Here is a 16163-nt window from a genome sequence, read left to right on the forward strand (position 1 = left end):
GACACCTGTAATCTCAGCTACTCGGGAAGCTGAGGCAGGAGAATCGCTTGAACCCAGGAGGTGCAGGTTACAGGGAGCCAAGATCGTGCCGCTGCACTCCAGCCAGGGTGACAAGACTGAAACTCCATCTGAAAAGTGAAAGAGGAGAGGAGAGGAGAGGAGGGGAGGGGAGGGGAGGGGAGGGGAGGGGAGAGGGGAGAGGAGAGGGAAGAGAAACCATACATAGATTAGTGAACTGTGTAGATCATGAATGATCAGGAATAATTCAAGCCATACCAAAGCTTAGGGTAGAGGTCTCCCAAGAGACACAGTTGGTGGGTTGGGTTCATTATTCTGATGTTCCTTCTGAAGGTGAAATTTGCTTTTTCTACCTCCCAAAGCATCTTCTAAGACAGAAATATATGCTTAATGGGTGCCTAAATCAAACCTGATCATAGACATAATAGCAGCCCTGTACAAATAAGCATGGTATCCTTGGATTAGAATTAAATGTCAGTGACTCCTAACAGGTATGTGACTACATCTGGGCCTCAACCCCTGTCTTACTGACTAGGATGGTGGAGTGAAGCTACAGCAGGCAGTGCTTATTCAAATCCCTTCACCCATCTGTCTAGGCTGTCCCTTCCTTCCTTTACTAATCTATGAGAGCTACTACCTGGGAAATAAAGAGACAGGAAGGAAAAAGCCTCAGAGTAGCCATTTATCAACCGTGAATATCCCTGGATACCTTGGAACACTTAATCCTAATAACATGCCACGTTTACAAAACCAGTTTTGAAGATGCTTGAAATAGAGATAACACTTTTAATACTCTCAACAAACATTCCAGACGAATATGTCAGCCATGATAATTAGTAAATAAGTCTAACACATGGTCATAAGACAAGCAGTTTATTGTTTAAAAAATGTTGGACTATATTACAAGCTACTAAAGTCTAAGGGAACCTAAATTAATTTACATTTGTAAAATGTCATCTATATTGTAAACAACATTAGTTGATCCAAACTGCAGAAGCCTATGACAATTAATGGCACTTCTGATGTGGAGGTGAAGTTCTGGAAGTGCTTCCATTCAGAAACTTATTGTAGAAGAAGAACTGAAGGTGGCTCCATGAGGGACACATGCAGGTACCTGAAACAAGACCAAAAGCAAGGTCAGCACAAGCCAAGGACTTCAGTTTGATAAAATCTCAGGCCACAGAAAAACTTTCCAGTAATTTTAACAGAATGGAAGGAAGTTGGCTGACTACAAGTATTAAAAGCTGACAAATTATAAATCTAGATCTCTTCAAATGTATTTGTAAATTTGTACATGTAACCTTACTTTTCCAACCTGGCACCAGATATACAATTTAATCTATTTTTAATCTAGTAACCATTACTATAACCCATTAATCCTTAAATAGAGAGCTAAGATATGAAAATGTCAGTGACTTACTTTGAAGCCTTGTACTTCTCCCTAATTGCTTGCTGAGGTCGATGGGGTACGTCAAGGTACGCTTTATGAAGCTCACTCAGGCAAGGCACAATTTCACTTAATGAATACCCTGTAAATGCAGCAAGGGTTTCCGGCTAATCAAGACAAAAGAAAAAAATTGCTTCATGTAACTTTACATTAGAAATCTGAAAATAACCAATTTGAAATAAAGGGAATTAATCCCTTAGTAAACATTCACATTCATCTCAAAAGAAACCAGAACCCCCTTCAGAGACTTTAGATGGAAAATATCAGAAAGTACAGCCAGGATTCTAAATTTTCTCGTATTATAAATTTATAATGCTCAACTTGGGGCTGGATCACTTTCCTTGTTCCCTCATGAGTGAAATATTTACTGGTCCTTATAGAGCCCTGCTTGGCTGACCATTCTATTTGTACACAATATGAAAAATTTTTAGTCAAAACACTGCAGTGCTGGAATAAGAACTGCTTTAAAAAGGTAAAAGAAAATTTTTTTAAAAAAGAAAATGCAGCAGAAAAAAACATAAGCATTCATGAAAATAAAGGTAGACACCCCCCTTCTTTTAGTACAGCAGTGAGCCTTCAGAGCCAAACCTAGGGGTCTTTTTCTGATGTTGTCACCTTCTTGGGCAAGAGGCAACACTTTACTACCCTGTTGTCTTGAAAGCTTGAAGTGCAATCTTCTGGCCATCCTAACTGGACCCAGGTTTGTTTGTTTGTTTGTTTTAATATAGAGGGTAAAAGTCAACAACTTTTGCTTGAAGCAGTCAATGTACCTCAAGGGCCCTCCCTGAATACCAGTGGGCATTGGGGTTTCCAGGCCTGCTTCTGTTGAAGGAGTATGTGATACTGTCTCCTCGACTTCCTGCAATCTCACTCCTCATAGAGTGAAGCCACTGAGTCAAAGCCATGAAGACTGACCAGCAGCATGTGGTCTGCTGTCAAGATGACTAGATCCTTAATGAACTAACTTGCCCTCATAAGAGGCAAGCCCATTCTAGATAGACCTTGAATTTCATCTAGAAAGAAGTTAGATCTTACCCAAAAGTGCTTGTTCACAGTATAGTTTGCCAGGCAAAAAGCTGCTGCAGCTATCAATGAAGGAAGGTATTTCAAGAATGGGTCTGCTTCAAGTAGACTCAGCTCTGCTACATACTAAGCACAAGAGAAGAAAACACATTGGAATTAGAAATGTGATTAAGGTCACAAGTAAGCCTGGAAATGGCAAGGAAATAAATGGTGTCTTATCTTTGTTCAGTTGGCATCTACAGAAATAGATGTTCAAGATTGTTTACTGGGTTAGTAATTGGTATGCCTGTCTATAACAACAGTAACATTTATGTTTTGGTAAAATGTCATTACAAAAGTATTTGGCCTACTCCCAAAGGATAGGTGATAGGTTACTTTTCTTATGCTTATGTTTATGCTGAGATAAAGTAGCACTGCTCTGGCAGCTGGAATTGGAACAGAGATTTTAGCCAAAAGACAAAAACATTAACGCTATTAATCTATCAGGCAAATGCATGCAGTTCAGAGACTAGGACAGCACCAGTGGAAACATTTCATATTAGAAGAAACATAGTAAAACATGTGGACATCCTTGCTACTCTATGTACAGCACATAAATACCAGATATCCTAGATTATGGTCGCTGGAAACCCAGTTGACCAAACCAATACTCCAATGCCTTCAACTAAAGTTCTATAACTCCAAACAACCAAATAATGCTCATTACTTAATAATATATTAGGATGAACCATATTAAACTAGATTTACTTTGTTCCCATTCTATAAACCTAGGAAGTTTTGCTTGTATGTGATCTGTATCCAATAAGGGAACAGTTTCCAAGCTTAAATTTTTAAATAGTTGGGTGATCAGACAACCCGTGCCTGCCAAACATAGTCAATAGTAATGCCTTATAACCAAAAGCTGGGTTCTTAAAATTAGCTCTCTTTCAGCACTGGAACAGTTTTTCTGGGCCTGTGGGAAGAAAACCGAAAAGGAAAGAACTGAAGGATAATTGGGAAAAGTTGATTTTTACAATCCTTGGCATTGGAAGTTCCTGGAAATCACATGGTATACACACCTTAGCCAGGTTTTCAGTCCTGACGCACACTCCTTGTCGCCTCAAGTACTGAAGGAGAAACTGGTTGGTGGTTGGCACTGTCAGATCAAAAGCTAGAACTTTCAGAAGCAAGTGCTCCATTTTTAACAGTTGTCGTTTTGTGTATGTATCATCAGTGATATAGACAAACTCATCTACTTCAGGAGGATATATCTCTTCATATTTCCTGGGAAAGGAAGAGTTTTTAGAAGTAAAACTTGGAACCTATAGCTCTACTCCTGTGCTACCATAAGCCATGCCTCTTCACACGGCCCTTGCAGACTTACTTTGCAGCCACATATCCACTTAAACACCACTAAATGACTCCAGGCTATGAAAATATTAGGAGCGTGTTTCTGGACCAAGAGCATGATTATTACAAGGATATGTTATATTTACTGCTAGGAGTAGTAACAAATAATTTCCAACTGAGAATTTTAGCTTTGGGCCTGTGATACGCTGAAAGATTCTGAATGACAGACACTATAGGTAAATTCCTACACATTCTACAGACCTCAAATCATTTCATAGAAAAAAGTGTTAGGATTAACACAATGATAGAAACAAACTCCACAAGCCTCTAGTTTTTAAAAAGATGCTGTTCGACTTTCTCCACTGAATTAGCAAATGATGCTTATAGCCAAGAGACATAATGATATAATTTCACTATGATCAATTCTTTCCTTCTGCCTTTGTTTCCCCTTTCTTTAGGGGAATTTTGGCAAGTTTTTATGCATTAGCAATAGAATGTTTGAGACCAAAAGAACAGAAAAGAAATTACCACTCAGCGACAGGTCACTTAAAGGTAGCTCAGCCACAACCCAGCCCACACAATTAGGTGCTGTTACGAATGACTGATAGTAACAGGAACTCGTTGAAGTAGTTTATTCACTGTAACCAAATAAACCTGTTGTTATGGGCCATTTGCTAGATCATGAAGACAGCGTTTTGTAACCACACTGTCTTTAAATAGGACTTAATAGATAGGAAATAGCCAAAAGGGTACACTGCAAAATAGTGAAATTAGATCCTGAATTTGAGCTGATGGCTGCCTTAGTCAGGACACTGAACTTGTTGCTATAAATCACAACCAGGTGATTGAAGAGTAAACATGTGGTAAGATTCAGTTTCTCAGTCAATCCTGTGAAGGGGATGATCTTTTATCAAAGGAGACATGAATAGTTTTAATTATCAAGCATTGCATTTCTTCAATAAGAAATGGAGGACAAAAATTCAGTGTTTTGACAAGTGATAGTTTCATATTATGAAAGCTGAAAGAACACTTACGAAGCCAAAAGAATAGCTGCTGTTCCCACGAGCTGCAGTTTCCCTCTCAGAACAGACATACATGAAAGGAACCTGTCCAGGAAGTTGACAGCCAGATACAGGGTCTCTGCTCGAAGCTTATATTCTTCCCCAACCTCCACCAGCCAGTCCACCAGAATCGTGCGCATGCCTGCCGTGATGTCCGGCTGCTTCTTCATGTAGTGCGGTTTGGGTCTGTGCCTTATCTGATTGGGAAAAGGTTTTGATATTTAAGTAGGTGCAATTTCAGAAAGATCATTCCACAATACAGTTACTATTTAAAAATCTCACAAGCAAAGGTTGGAAAGATCCTGATCAGAGGCAAATAAATCTTTATCATAACAAGGAAGAAAGTGTAAATTTCTGGTTCTATAAAGTAATTGGTTAGCAAATAACATGGGGTTGGGGGGGCAGGGGAGAATGGCAATATGAATTATTCCTAAAAGTAAAATATTTCACATATAAACCCTTTGAATCATGTAGAAATAGTCCAAGCAATTGCTACTTGCCATCACAATTATTATTTTTCATAGATATTCTTATGTTTAGCTGGCATAAGAGTGCCATTCACTAGTGGTTATGAGCCAAGAGTATATAATTTATCTTAATAATAAGAGTTTGGGTCCTGAAGATTGAAGTAGAAGGTGGGAAAACTTACTTCAGCTTCCCTAAGGTACTGATAAATTTCTTCAGCGTATTCAGTCACATTTGTCACGTCTGTGCCAAGACTGCATATATCTTCAGACTGGGAGAGCAGAGATGAATCTACCAGCATAGGAGAAACTGCAAGAGTTCAACATTGTCAGATAACTCATTTAATTTAACCATTTGTCCAAGCCACTAACCCTCCACAGGCAGTTGTGAATATAGTTATTTCTTGCTGTTTTTCTCTTGCTAGGTACTAGCTAGTGAATGCTGCAGGCAGTTATAAATACAGGGTACCATCAGCCATTAGCCATCGGCAAGTTAGTTACCTGTGTTGAAATCCAGCAGGAAGTGCAGGTCTGACTTGAGTGTGCTGCTGTCTACTTCATACACATCCTCAAATGCCATCCCTTCTCTGCCTGAACAGTTGTCTCCGTCCCCCTGCTCTAGTTCATCCATGTAGATGTCAAACCCTTGCTTGGGGGGCTCTTGGACCCCACAGTCAGGGAGCGCTTTCTTTCCAGCTGGAGGGAAGGCATTTTCTGATCCAGAATAACACCTGATTCTTGTGGTCCCCTAAAAAACGTTTAAATCTTTTGTTAGAGGCCACGTCAAAGACCACAGAGGCGATGTGAACCTCCGCGACTCAAACCAACAGCCTGGGAAGGTAAGATAAATTCTAAACTGAAAAATCTATGTCGGCAATTTAATTCCAAGAATAAATCTTCAAAAGTGTAATTTTTGCCCCCTTGTCTTTGTCTACATTTGATATTTGGAGAAAGAGCTACCTAAAATTTAATCACATAGTTATCAAAGGAAACTCAAGATTGTAGAAAAAAGAAAACCTATAGCTCTCTTACAAAATGAAATAGGTACCACATATAAAGGCAAAACTGTAAATTGGCTTTTATATTTATAGCATCATGAGATTTTATAAGTAGTCTGCATAACTCTTGATGCAGTGACTGAGTTCCTACAATTCCCCTCCTCCTTAAATAAATAACTTTGTAGCCACATGGCCCCTATAATGCTTCCATTTCATACCCAGTTATTAAGAAACATGATGATTTTGGAAGTTTCCAAACTTCCAAATGCTGCTCAATTCTCTTACAAGCCACAGAACCTTTACGTATGACATAATGCATTTACTCCTGGGGAAATTTCTCAGTCACTTCTCCTTTTTCTCTATTCTTATAACATGAACAATGGGAACAACTGTGGTGCCACCGCAGTGAACAAGCATAATGCATCAAACACTGTTGCATATTAAGGTGAGCCATGCTAGATGGCGTGAATGTCAGCTGAGTCAGGGCAGGTGGGCAAGCTCTATGAGCCTGAGCTATATTTATGCAAATGCCAGCTCTGTCTACCACATTACCATTTTGTTTATAATGTATCTTGATGTGTACTGTTGAAGGCGACTTCTAAGTTAGTAGGTGGTTCCATAACTTTCCCTTTTATTTACCAAGTTAAATACATGATTTATGTCTAGCAGGAAAATGAACACTTATGGTAGTAATGGGGGGGAAATCACAAAGACAACAAAGAGTCACAATCATAAGTTACTGTAACCAGATAACCAAGTTACCGCTAAGTTTGACTCTTGCTACAACCAGGACTCCAAGTTACTGCCAAGTTTGACTCTTGCTACATAGACACTGTGTCCATAGGCTGGGACATATACTTAATAAACAAATATTTACTGAGTATCTACTATGTGCTAGAAGTTTTTCTCATGCCCATAATTTAGCAGTGAACAAAATGTTTAAAAAGAACTACCTGATGGAGTTTATATTCTAGTCTGTGGGAGAGGAAGGAAACAAACTAGAAAAGACATGGTAGGAGCAAACAGAGCAGAGTGAGACAGTCACATAGGGCATGAAGACAGAAAGAAAAGAGAGGCCAATCATGAGGGACTTACCATAGGCCAATTAAGGATAAGTTTTCATTACTATTATTTTGTTTTTGTTGGCTTGCCAAAGCTGATCTAAGAATTGGCTTTTATGCAGGGACAGGAGCCACTGGAATTTGGGACAAAGGAGTGGTATAATCTTTTTATGTCTTAAAAGGATTATTCTGGCTGTGCACAGGTGTGGAGAGTAAGTAAGTCAATCAATTACAAAACTTGAAAATTCTAAGTGAGACACAATAGCGATTTGAACCAGGAAAGTAATTGTAAACTGTGAAGAGTAAAATGGTTCTAGACATTTAAAAAGTAGAGCTAATATTTTCTCATTAGATTAGATGTGGGGTGACAGAAAAAGAGGAATCGAGGAAGACAAATGTTTGGAGGCTAAATAACAGGAAGGATGGATACTCCATTTACTGAGATAAAGAAGACTTGAGAAGAGCAGTCTGGAGTAGGGAAAAGGACGGGTGTTTCGTTTTACACAAGCATGAAGTTGCTTACTATATGATCTAAGTGGAGATGCCAAGTAGACTCCTGAATGTGTGAGCCTGCAATAAAGCTCAGAGGCCCAGGCCAGCGATAGAAATATCAGTCCACCAAATAGAGAGTGTTTAATGCTAGGAGACTAAGAGGCTAGTAAGGGACTGAGTGCAAAATTTAGATCAAAGACTAGGCCATAGGGCATTTTAACTTGTAGAGACTGGATATATAAGTAGCAATTAGAATATCAAAGAGTGGCCAATGAGCTAGGTAGAAAACTTGGAGAGTGATGTTCTACAAGCTGAATGAGAAGAAATTATTTCAAGGAAAAAAGAATGATCAACCATGTCAAATAATGTTGATCAGTCGAGGAAGGAAAAGACTATTAATTGAGTCAAAATAGAGCAGAAAAAGAACTAGAGACAGAGAGCATTCATCCAGCAAACACTGTGTGCCATCCTGGTCAGGCCCAGGCAGTGTTCAAAGTAATGGACACACAACAGTGAACATGACAACCTAAATCAACACCTGGATGGAGCTTACATGTTACTGGGAAAGGCAACATTATATATGTCGAGATATGACAAACTCTCAAGATAGGTGGCTTTAAATGGGACAGCTTCTGTCCCATTACTTAAATTACTTTAAGCACTTAAGTTACTTTAATCGACATGATGCAAACAGTTCCTAGACCAATTTCCTTGATATTGGAAAACTAACAAAGAAAATTCGTCACCATTTCTAGCTGAAAAAGGGACGGGTCAAGATGATGTTACGAAATCAACTTCTTCCCTGTGGTCCAGATTCCAGGGTTGTAACACTCAGTAGGAGCGTTTAGTTGACAGGTTTTTAAGATGGAAAAATGGCAATATATTTGTATGCTTACAGGTTGGGCCCAGTAGAAAAGAAAAAACTAACGAGAGAAAGAAAAGTGGCTAGAGTGACATCCTTGAAGAAACAAGGAGACATGAGTATATTGTACACATGGGGTAGGGGGGCGACCTCGCATGACAGCAGGGACATAGCAGACACATAACAGGTTGTGGATGGCAGATTATATGGCACACAGGAACATGTGCAGATTCTCTTCTGGATGTTTCTATATTTTTAGGAAAATAAGATACAAAGTCATCAGCTGAGAGTGAGCATGAAGGAGGAGGTTACTGAGGATTAAACGGAGAAAGGAAGATGCAAAATAGATTTCTAAGCAGGTTGTAGAGGATAGGTACAGGGAAATGCAGAAGTGGCACCAGGTAACATAGAGGTTAGCAACTGGGAATTTAAAACGTGACCACTCAACATAGGCACAACTGACAATTCATAAGAACCAAGTCTCAGGCTTTAAGTTTTAAAAAGCAAACATCGCTAAGCAAATTAAAATTTGTTAAAACCACTTCCACTCAATTTTCTCCAAAGTTTTGAACAGATCACGTGAAGAGTCAGTAGATGAGGGGCTTCTAATCTAGTTTCTATCATAACTTTCTTTTGGCAGAGGCTTAAACCTTTCAGATTTTCTCACCTACGAAATAGGAAAGGTATAGTTTTTGTCTGTTAAGGTATCTATGATCAGTTAAGTTCACACAACTAATACCTGAGGGACCATTACCTGTTAGCGTAGCTGCTTAGTCAGTACTGGGAAGATGTCTGCTTTCAAAGCATGCTTTTTGGAGTAATTGAGTCTAGCCTAATCTAATCCTGATTCTAACACTATCCCCAATGAACACAGCCAAGATTATCCAGGTTTGCTTTAGGCACAGCCTGCATCAATGTGAACACTGCTCTGACCTGGAGGAACCCCGCTTCCACAGTTTATTTGGAAGCATTCACATTTCCTTTTAGCCCAGCCCTTAAATTACTTTAATATACATAATCCAAACTGTTCCTAGACCTATTTCCTTGATAGTGGAAAAAATAACAAAGAAAACTAATCACTATTTCTAGCTGAAAACTGAACCCCTCAAGGTGATCTTAAGAAATCAACTGGCCTGCTACCGTGGCTCACGCCTGTAATCCCAACGCTTTGGGAGGCCGAGGTGGGCAGATCACCTGAAGTCAGGAGTTAGTGACCAGCTTGCCCAACATGGTGAAATCCCCTGTCTACTAAAAATACAAAAATTAGCCGGGCATGGTGGTGGACGCCTGTAATCCCAGCTACTCAGGAGGCTGAGGCAGGAGAATTGCTTGTACATGTGAGGCAGAGGTTGCAGTGAGCCCAGACAGCGCCACTGCACTCCAGCCTGGCGACAAGAGCCAAACTCCGTCTCGGAAAGGAAAGGAGAAAGGAAAGGAGAAGGACAGGAGAAGGACAGGAGAGGACAGGACAGGACAGGACAGGAAAGGAAAGGAAAGGAAAGGAAAGGAAAGGAAAGGAAAGGAAAGGAAAGATCAATTTCCCCGTTGTCCAGATTCCAGGGTTGTAATACTCAGGGGGAGTAGTAGGTACAAAGGCAACAGAAAAGCACCTGGCACCAAAGCAGGAGAGCCGTTCTCCACAAGCATCATTCCCAATGCGTCTGAGTCATTACCTGGCCACAGGTCCTCCTGTACTGCCCATTTTCAGTTAGCAGCCCTAGCACTGTCCTCTGCGGGGGATCCTGGCCCAGCGGGGCTCTGGTGAGTATCTGACAAGCATCGGGACCTCGGGCCACTGTAGCCAGCACAACTCCATTCTTGGGGTTGCTGCAGTGCATTGCCTCAGACTCCACGGGCTGCTGCTACCAGGGAAAGAGAAACAGACAGGCTGGTTACTCAACCCCGTCCACCCGGGGCTCCAAGGACACAAGAGAACCTCTAGGAGGGAGAGCACCAAGCAAATGGACTAACACCAATTGCTGATCTTCCCAGCAATTGTTAATGCTGAAAGGGCATGAGCGACCGCACAATCGATCAAAGTTGCTCTGAATTAAAACAGTCATTTGAATTTCTGAGGGGTTTTTTGTATCCCAAGACCTCGTGTTGGGCTGGAAGGAGAGAAACATTCTGACAAGCCTCCAAGTCGGGATACTAAACCCACGTTACCTGGAAGCTGAAATCTGGGAGCCCCGGTCTTCCCCAGCAGAGACACTCATGTCCCCAGCCCCCAATAAAAGATCCAGGGTACATGACTGCGGGAAAGCCGGTCTCCATCCCAAGTGACAAGCAGGGTGGTGCACTGCGGCCTCCTCTCACCAGATAGGAGTCCTCAAAACCTGCCTGGACCCCAAATCGGGCCCAGCTCTTCCCGGCGATATCTTTCTACGTGTCTGGAACAACTGCCAAGTGCACTGGAGGATCAGGTTAAGAGGTAGCGGCTGGCAGGGCCGGGCGGGGCCGGGCGGGGCCGGGCGGGGCAGGGCGGGGAGGGAGGTACCAAGTGATGAGGGATTCCAGCCTGGGAGGCGACCGGGCTCAGCGCTGCGGCTGAGCTGCCCACCCGCGTCTGTTGAATCGGCCAATCAGCGGCGCTCCCGGACAGCTACCGGAGGGAGCGTTTCCATGCCGACCGCGGCTGGCGTGCGCTCCCCGGGGCCGCATCGCCATGGCGACCTGCTCACCTGACTCGCTCCTGGTGGACGCGCCGCGACCCCTGGGCGTTCAGGCCCCTGCGGGACTAACGGGCGACTGCCCTCCAGCTCCAGCTGTGAGTCTCCGCCCGGGCGAGGTGGGGCCGGCCGCCGCCGTCTGCACACGTACCCTCTGGTTCGCGCCCCCGGCCTGGGAGGGCGGACTCGCCCACCCCACGATGGCCCCGGCTTTGGAAGGGACTGTTTCTGTGACCCGTTCTCCCAACAGCCGCTAACAACCCCCTGTAACGTCTCCTGCGCGGCCCGCTCCTGAGAACCCTGGCTCGGGAGAGCGACGCAGGGCCCTCGGGGCTGCGCAGGCTGCGGCGCCCTGCCTACGCTGGCCCGAGGGCGCGGCTCGCTCTGGGTCGGCTCACACACCTACGCTTCCTGCCGGGCGGCGGCCGGGACGCGGCGGGGTGGCCCCACGTGCAGTCGCGGCAGTGTGGCGTCTCCATCGCTGGGGGTCCTTGCGGGCGGCACCTGCCCTGCCCGGCTCCCGATGCATGTGGCCTGCGAGACGGCAGAGGAGATGTGGGGATTTAGGGTCGCACGTGGTGCTTGAGGTCCCCACGAGAAGTCTTCCCCTGCAGGCTCCTGCGCAACTGCGTGAAGCCGGCCCGGGAAAGCCAAGATTGTGGCCCAGGAAGAGGAAGGAACGCGGGCGACAGAGCTGGGGCTTGGGACGCTGAGGGGGTCGGTGGCAGCGCTCCGGGCTGGGGGCTGGGCGGGCGGTCTGGCCGCGTGGGGAGAGGAGTCCCTGGGGTCCTTATACGGGGGGCTCCTGGAAACCCGGGGGGCTCAGACGCCTGCATAGGTGACTGACAAGCCAGGTGAAATAATCGAACTTTATTTTTTTAAAAAAATGTATATATGCACACACACGTTACCAATGCTGTAGTCTGTCACTACTTTTGCTTTTTTGTTTAAACATCCACCCCTAAATCTCTAAATCAGACCCAAAGTGTATTCAAATGGCCACTTTATGCAAGCAACGGTTATCGCCTTTTTTTAAAGTGTGCGTTATTAACATTTTTACCAAGCAAACTGAGTGTGGGCATTGCTTTAAGGTGAAAATAGAAGTATTCTAACAAAAGCACGGGTTGAAAGCCGTGCAGTTGAGTCAAATATTAATAAGTTGGGAAGCATCTGGAGAATCAAGGCTGGATGAGGGAGGAACGCAGAAACAGATCTTGTTCAACATGAAACTCATTTCTATACGTTTGTCACACACTTCTATTCCTTGAGAGACAGCAGTCCTCTTGCACCCCAGATTTCCTGTGCCTTTGAATATGAAGGAAACACGGGAACTCTGGTAACATCTAGATTGCCACAACAGAGTCAGACGCCGACGGGGACCAAATGCTCTGCTTCGCAAGGTGAATGAAAGGAGCATTTCTGTCCTCTTGCCTGGCGCCTCTGTTGGATATCTTCCCAGGAGCCCTCCCCCACCTGCCGACAGTGTTGTTATTTCCTGGGACGCTGAAGGCCTCAGTGGCTTAACTGCGTCAGGGACTCTGCGGCAAGTCCTGCCAAGAGCCCGAGTCGCTTGGGAGCGGACAAGATTGGCTGCGCTCACGAGACCTGGTCCTTTGTACACCCCTTTTCATCTGATTTCCTCGGACAAAAGTGACCGAAACCTCACTCCCTTTTTCTTTTCTCCAAAACAGAGGCGCCGGCGCAGTGTTTGTTCGTGGAACCTGTCGTTTTGATCCGCTTTTCTGGGCTGAAGCTGAAACCAGGGTTGAAGTCGCTCTGAGGCTGGTTTTTCCCAACTCAGATCTGGCCAGGACCAGATGACAAGGCTACAAAGGTGTCCAATGACTTTCAGCCATCTTTAGCCTTTAAAAAGTAACCAAATGAGACCCTCGGATAATTTAATACCCCTCCTCTTATCTGAATGGCTGCACCCTAATCCAACCTTAATCTATATGAAATAGGATTATCATGAACATCTTTCTTCCTGCTCCGTCCACTTTGCTAGACTTGGCAAAGGGAAATGGTTACATAGTTTATGACTGTTTTATTGTGCTTAGAATTCTACGTCGTCGTTACAAGCCTCTGGTCATATCTTAAACAGGAGAGTGTGTTCGATGAACTGATATCTATGTGTGCATGTAAATTCAGATACGTGTATAACTTGTGCAATACTTATGACTTTCTTGGCTCTAAAATGAGGCCGGGCATGATGGCGCACCCCTGTAATCCCATCACTTTGGGAGTCCGAGGCAGGCGACTCACGAGGTCAAGAGATAGAGACCATCCTGGCCACCGTGGTGAAACCCTGTCTCTACTAAAAATACAGAAAGTAGCCTGGCGTGGTGGCGCACGCCTGTAGTCCCAGCTACTCGGGAGGCTGAGGTAGGGGAATCTTTTGAACCCGGGAGGCCAGAGGTTGCAGTGAGCCCAGATCGGGCCACTGCACTCCAGCCTGGTGACAGAGTGAGACTCCATATCAGAAAAAAAAAAAAAAAAAAGCCTTCATTGAATATTGTGTTCCAATGAGTAATGATTTATGACAATGACATAAAAACAAATTTAACTGAATAGGTGTTCGATTTTTACTTTAAAAATCTAAACTAAAAACTTGGCCTTAGAATTAAGAAAAAAAGGAGCAGAGGGAGTAGAAAGGACTTTCTCACAAATTACACAGTTTTAGTGAAATGCATAATTATAATGTTGCATTTAGCAGCATTACAATCTCATCTTGAGTTTGCTATGCAAATCAGGATTAGATTTGCATAGCAAAATAGGATTAGAACTCAAACATAAGTAAATTTAAATTTTTCCCATCTTTAAATAAACTATATATTTGGTAATATATTGAGAATTAAACAACATACTTGTAAATACAACTTTTTTAATATCTAAAATATTTGGCATAACTTATATACTAATATAACAGCTTTTTTTTTTTAACTTAAAAAGTTCGTTGGTCAGCACTTCCAACCTGACAGTGAATGCTCAACTAGCTTTAACTCTAGGATTAATTTTCAAAATAAGGATGACAGCTGAATTCTTTGCTAGGAATTTTGTTGTTGTTGTTGAGGAGTCTTGCTCTCGCCCAGGCTGGAGTGCAGTGGCTGGATCTCAGCTCACTGCAAGCTCCGCTCCCGGGTTCACCCCATTCTCCTGCCTCAGCCTCCTGAGTAGCTGGGATTACAGGCGTCCGCCACCATGCCCGGCTAATTTTTTTTTTTTTTTTGTACTTTTTAGTAGAAACGGGGTTTCACCGTGTTACCCAGGATGGTCTCCATCTCCTGACCTCGTGATCTGTCCACCTCGGCCTCTCAAAGTGCTGGATTACAGGCCTGAGCCATCGTACCCGACCCTTTACTAGGAATTTTTAAAACCCACAAGTCCTATTAAAATCAACTCCCTTCTCCAAATTACAATTCAGATAGTCCTTTCAGTTTGTCAGCAATTACTTGGTATTTCAGAGGCAGTTATTCTATTGCATTTGTTTATCCTAGCTAGTAATTAACCTCCTGTTGAAACATATCAGTTTTTATTAATTAGTATGAAATCAACTTGATTTTCAGGATAAGGCTGAAAGAAAGATTTTTTTAAAAACCAGCCAAGTTTATTTAAGGACAACGGTCCATTTAGGGACATATTTTGCCTCTTCATAATACGCTTCTGTCATTCTCAGGTATACATTTAACTAAGAACATAGTTTGAACAGTAAGATGAGAGATAGATGTTGGAAAGAAACAAGGAACTGGCTGCAATTTGTGACATTTTAGCACTTAGCTCCAGGGAAGATGACCAAAGCATTGAGCAAGTCCAGCTTGAAAAGCAGCCAAAACTGTGCACACCTTAAGAAGTATATTTCATCAGGTTGTGAAAAGTGGATGCCTTAGTACATAATGGGTGAAGTAAGTTTTCATTAAGACTTGCAAGAAGTCACCTTCTCCAAGTGAAAATAGTATGAATACATACATGAGATTAGACAAAGTCTACTGTTCATTCATTCATTTCGCAAAGTGTTTTGAGCATCCATTGTATGCCAGGCAGTAGCTGGGTATGACTATGATAATAAAAAATGATCCCTGCCCTCAAGGAGCTGTTGTTCCAGGCAAGGAAATACAGCAGACAGTCCTGGTGGCGCATAATTAGTGTTTATTTTACCATGAGGAATACAGATGTATAAAGGGGGAGCAGTTGGAGCTTCAGAGAAAAGGAAAAAGGTATGTTGCTGGGAAGACTTGGAGGCAGTATCCAGATCTGATCATTAAGATGATTCAAGTCTTAAAGACAGGGCGAGGGCCAGGCACAGTGGCTCACGCCTGTAATCCCAACACTTTGGGAAGCCGAGGTGGGTGGATCAATTGAGGTCAGGAGTTGGAGACCAGCCTGGCCAACATGGTGAAACCCTGTCTCTACTAAAAATACAAAAATTACCTGTGCATGGTAGTGAGCACCTGTAATCCCAGCTACATGGGAGGCTGAGGCAGGAGAATTGCTTCAACCCGGGAAGTGGAGGTTGCAGTGAGCTGAGATCGTGCCACTCACTACACTTGGTGACAGTGCAAGACTTCATCTCTAAAAAAAAAAAAAAGACAGGGCAGGAAATATAGTCTATATATGTCCTAGAAATGGGGTACCCAAAGAACAGGAATTTTCAGCGGTGTTTATCCAGCACCTTCCAAGGGAAAGCACTAAATTGTGATGTCCAAAAATACCCCTCACGACTGTCTCTACTGGCTCAGGTACAG

General features: G+C 43.2%; 1 protein-coding gene across 8 annotated transcripts; it reads right to left on the reverse strand.

Annotated features, from left to right (window-relative positions):
- Positions 1 to 874: 874 nt before the first annotated feature.
- Positions 875 to 12574, reverse strand: CCNA1 (cyclin A1). Of its 8 annotated transcripts, none has more exons than XM_033235235.1 (9): positions 11827 to 12574; positions 10429 to 10614; positions 5844 to 6090; positions 5528 to 5652; positions 4852 to 5075; positions 3547 to 3751; positions 2501 to 2614; positions 1439 to 1572; positions 875 to 1132 (listed from the first exon to the last, which is right to left on the reverse strand). In XM_033235235.1, exons 2-9 carry the CDS (start codon positions 10591 to 10593, stop codon positions 1081 to 1083), a joined length of 1266 nt encoding a protein of 421 aa, XP_033091126.1. In that variant the 5' UTR covers positions 10594 to 10614; positions 11827 to 12574; the 3' UTR covers positions 875 to 1080. The 8 variants fall into 8 exon arrangements, with proteins under 8 accessions (XP_033091126.1, XP_033091119.1, XP_033091111.1 ...); XM_033235228.1 differs by having other exon boundaries at positions 10429 to 10617; XM_033235220.1 differs by lacking the exon at positions 11827 to 12574 and adding an exon at positions 11437 to 11785.
- Between the last annotated feature and the right edge of the window lie 3589 nt (positions 12575 to 16163).

The sequence above is a fragment of the Trachypithecus francoisi genome, unplaced genomic scaffold (genome assembly GCF_009764315.1).
Source record: "Trachypithecus francoisi isolate TF-2019V2 unplaced genomic scaffold, Tfra_2.0 Contig01461, whole genome shotgun sequence".
Lineage (NCBI taxonomy): Eukaryota > Metazoa > Chordata > Mammalia > Primates > Cercopithecidae > Trachypithecus > Trachypithecus francoisi.

Excerpts from the sequence above, each read along its gene's own strand:
- CCNA1 (XM_033235198.1), bottom strand. The coding sequence starts at position 11,029 with ATGGAGACCGGCTTTCCCGCAGTCATGTACCCTGGATCTTTTATTGGG. Across the intron at positions 2,615-3,546 it reads GGACTGAAAACCTGGCTAAG|TATGTAGCAGAGCTGAGTCT; the intron begins GTGTGTATACCA and ends TCTTGTGCTTAG. Across the intron at positions 1,573-2,500 it reads CTGTGAACAAGCACTTTTGG|CCGGAAACCCTTGCTGCATT; the intron begins GTAAGATCTAAC and ends TGTCTTGATTAG.